The following is a 2500-nucleotide window of genomic DNA, read 5'->3' as shown; positions in this document are numbered from 1 at the left end:
GGAGCGCCCGACCCCCATACACCCCCCAACTCCAGGAGCGCCCGACCCCCATACGCCCCCCAACTCCAGGAGAGCCCAACCCCATGCCCACCCGAACGCCAGGAGTGCCCGACCGCCATACACCCCCCCAACTCCAGGAGAGCCTGACCCCCCATACCCACCCCCAACTCCAGGAGTGCCCGACCCCCATACCCCTCCAACTCCAGGAGTGCCCGACCCCCATACCCCTCCAACTCCAGGAGCGCCCGACACCCATACACACCCCAACTCCAGGAGTGCCCGAACCCCCGTACCCCCCCAGCTCCAGGAGTGCCCAACCCCCATACACACCCCAACTCCAGGAGTGCCCGACCCCCCGTATCCCCCCGACTCCAGGAGTGCCCGACCCCCGTACCCCTTCCCAACGCCAGGAGTGCCTGACCCCCTAACCTTCCCCAGCTCCAGGAGCGCCTGACCCCCATACACTCCCAACTCCAGGAGTGCCCGACCCCCTAACCTTCCCCAACTCCAGGAGCACCTGACCCCCATACACCCCCAACTCCAGGAGTGCCCGACCCCCTAACCTTCCCCAACTCCAGGAGCGCCTGAGCCCCATACACCCCCAACTCCAGGAATGCCCGACCCCCTAACCTTCCCCAACTCCAGGAGCACCTGACCCCCATACACCCCCAACTCCAGGAATGCCCGACCCCCTAACCTTCCCCAACTCCAGGAGCGCCTGAGCCCCATACACCCCCAACTCCAGGAATGCCCGACCCCCTAACCTTCCCCAACTCCAGGAGCGCCTGACCCCCATACACCCCCAACTCCAGGAATGCCCGACCCCCTAACCTTCCCCAACTCCAGGAGCACCTGACCCCCATACACACCCAACTCCAGGAGTGCCCGACCCCCATACCCCCCCCAACTCCAGGAGTGCCCGACACCCATACCGCCCCCAACTCCAGGAGCACCCGACACCCATACCACCCCCCCAACTCCAGGAGCGCCCGACCCCCACACACCCCCAACTCCAGGAGCGCCCGACCCCCATACACCCCCAACTCCAGGAGTGCCCGACCCCCATACCCCCCCCAACTCCAGGAGTGCCCGACACCCATACCGCCTCCAACTCCAGGAGCACCCGACACCCATACCTCCCCCCAACTCCAGGAGCACCCGACCCCCATACACCCCCAACTCCAGGAGCGCGCGAAACACAAACCCCCCCACCACACCCAGAGTGCCCAACTCGTACCGTCCACCCCCCCCCCACCCCCCCACCAAGCTCACCTCTTCATCTGCGTGGCCCTTGACCCCGCTGTGACCTCTGACCTCCATCGACATGGTGCAGCTGAGGCCCTTGGATGTGGAGGGGGTTGGGGGGGGGGCGGAATGCAGGTGGAGTGGGGGTTGGGGGTGGAGGTTGGTCGGGCGGGGGAGTCATCGCAGGGAAGACGAAGCAAGAAGACATCATTAAAAGGTTGACCTCTGAACCCCAGGCTTGACCCTGCTCAGCCCTCCCCCCGCGACACGCCACCCCCCGCCCCCCTCCCCGCGCACCATCTGACGCTTTGCCTGGGGGAAGGTGGTGGGGATAGTGCGCGCCATGGGGGGGGGGGGGGGGCCCGTGCACGGGGGAAGCAGCATCGGGGTCAGGGAATGCGGCCATTTTGGACTCTGAAGATGGAAGCGGGGGGCTCGCGGTTTTTGGCTTCATTACCGTCATCCAATATGGCCGCCGTGCCAAACTCGGTCAAAGCCTGGGGCTCGCCTGGCAGCCACCTTGGAGGGGTGGGGGATGACGGGGGGGGGGGGGGGGGGTGCGAACGCCGTGAAGGACGCCCCCAAGAGAGGGGTGGGGGTTGCTGGGGAAGGGCGTGCCGTCTTTCTCGGCCAAACCCCAACCCCACACCCCTCTACCCCCACCAACCAACTCTGAGGCCCCCCACATCTCGTTACCTCCTCCACTTTCGCATCCCAAATTTTCCACAGGAGGATCCCGCTCGGATCCTTTCTCACCAGCACGGTCAGGTTCACTGGAAGAGGGCGTCCCGAGAGGTTCTCCACCTGGGGGGTGGGGTGGGGGGGCGTATAGAGAGCGAGAGGGTGAGACGGGGGTCGGTCACTGGGTTGGTGGGGAGGGGGAGAGGCGGAGGGTGTGAGGAAAGAGAGGAGGGAGAGTGGGGAGGAGAGAGAGAGAGGGGGGGTGGAGAGGGAGAGAGAGAGAGAGGCAGAGAGTAGAGGAGGAGGGAGAGACAGAGGGGCAGAGAGTAGAGGAGGAGTGAGGGAGGGACAGCGAGTAGGGTAGGGAGGGACAGCGAGTAGGGTAGGGAGGGAAAGAGAGGGACAGAGAGTAGGGAGGGAGGGAGGGAGAGAGACAGAGAGGGACAGAGAGAGGGGACAGAGAGAGAGAGGGACAGAGATGGAGAGAGTGCGAGAGAGAGGGGGGTAGATAGAGAGACAGACAGATGGTGAGAGACAGGGCTGTAGACAGAGAGATGGACAGAGTGTGAGAGAG

The 2500-nt window shown here is 65.3% G+C and overlaps 1 protein-coding gene across 1 annotated transcript in view; it reads right to left on the bottom strand.

Moving 5' to 3' along the window:
* The window catches only part of LOC125450308 (integrin alpha-D-like), a 25913-nt gene that overhangs the window by 4080 nt on the left and 19333 nt on the right, over positions 1-2500 (bottom strand). The window contains exons 6-7 of the mRNA XM_059643269.1: positions 1942-2049; positions 1273-1341 (exon numbers count right to left, since the gene is read on the bottom strand). Coding sequence (XP_059499252.1) covers positions 1273-1341; positions 1942-2049 — 177 coding nt within the window. The remainder of the gene's footprint in view (positions 1-1272; positions 1342-1941; positions 2050-2500) is intronic.

Source organism: Stegostoma tigrinum, chromosome 50 (genome assembly GCF_030684315.1).
Source record: "Stegostoma tigrinum isolate sSteTig4 chromosome 50, sSteTig4.hap1, whole genome shotgun sequence".
NCBI classification, from domain to species: Eukaryota; Metazoa; Chordata; class Chondrichthyes; order Orectolobiformes; family Stegostomatidae; genus Stegostoma; species Stegostoma tigrinum.
The sequence above is the reverse complement of the archived record's forward strand: the minus strand, read 5'-3'. Positions and strand labels throughout refer to the sequence as shown.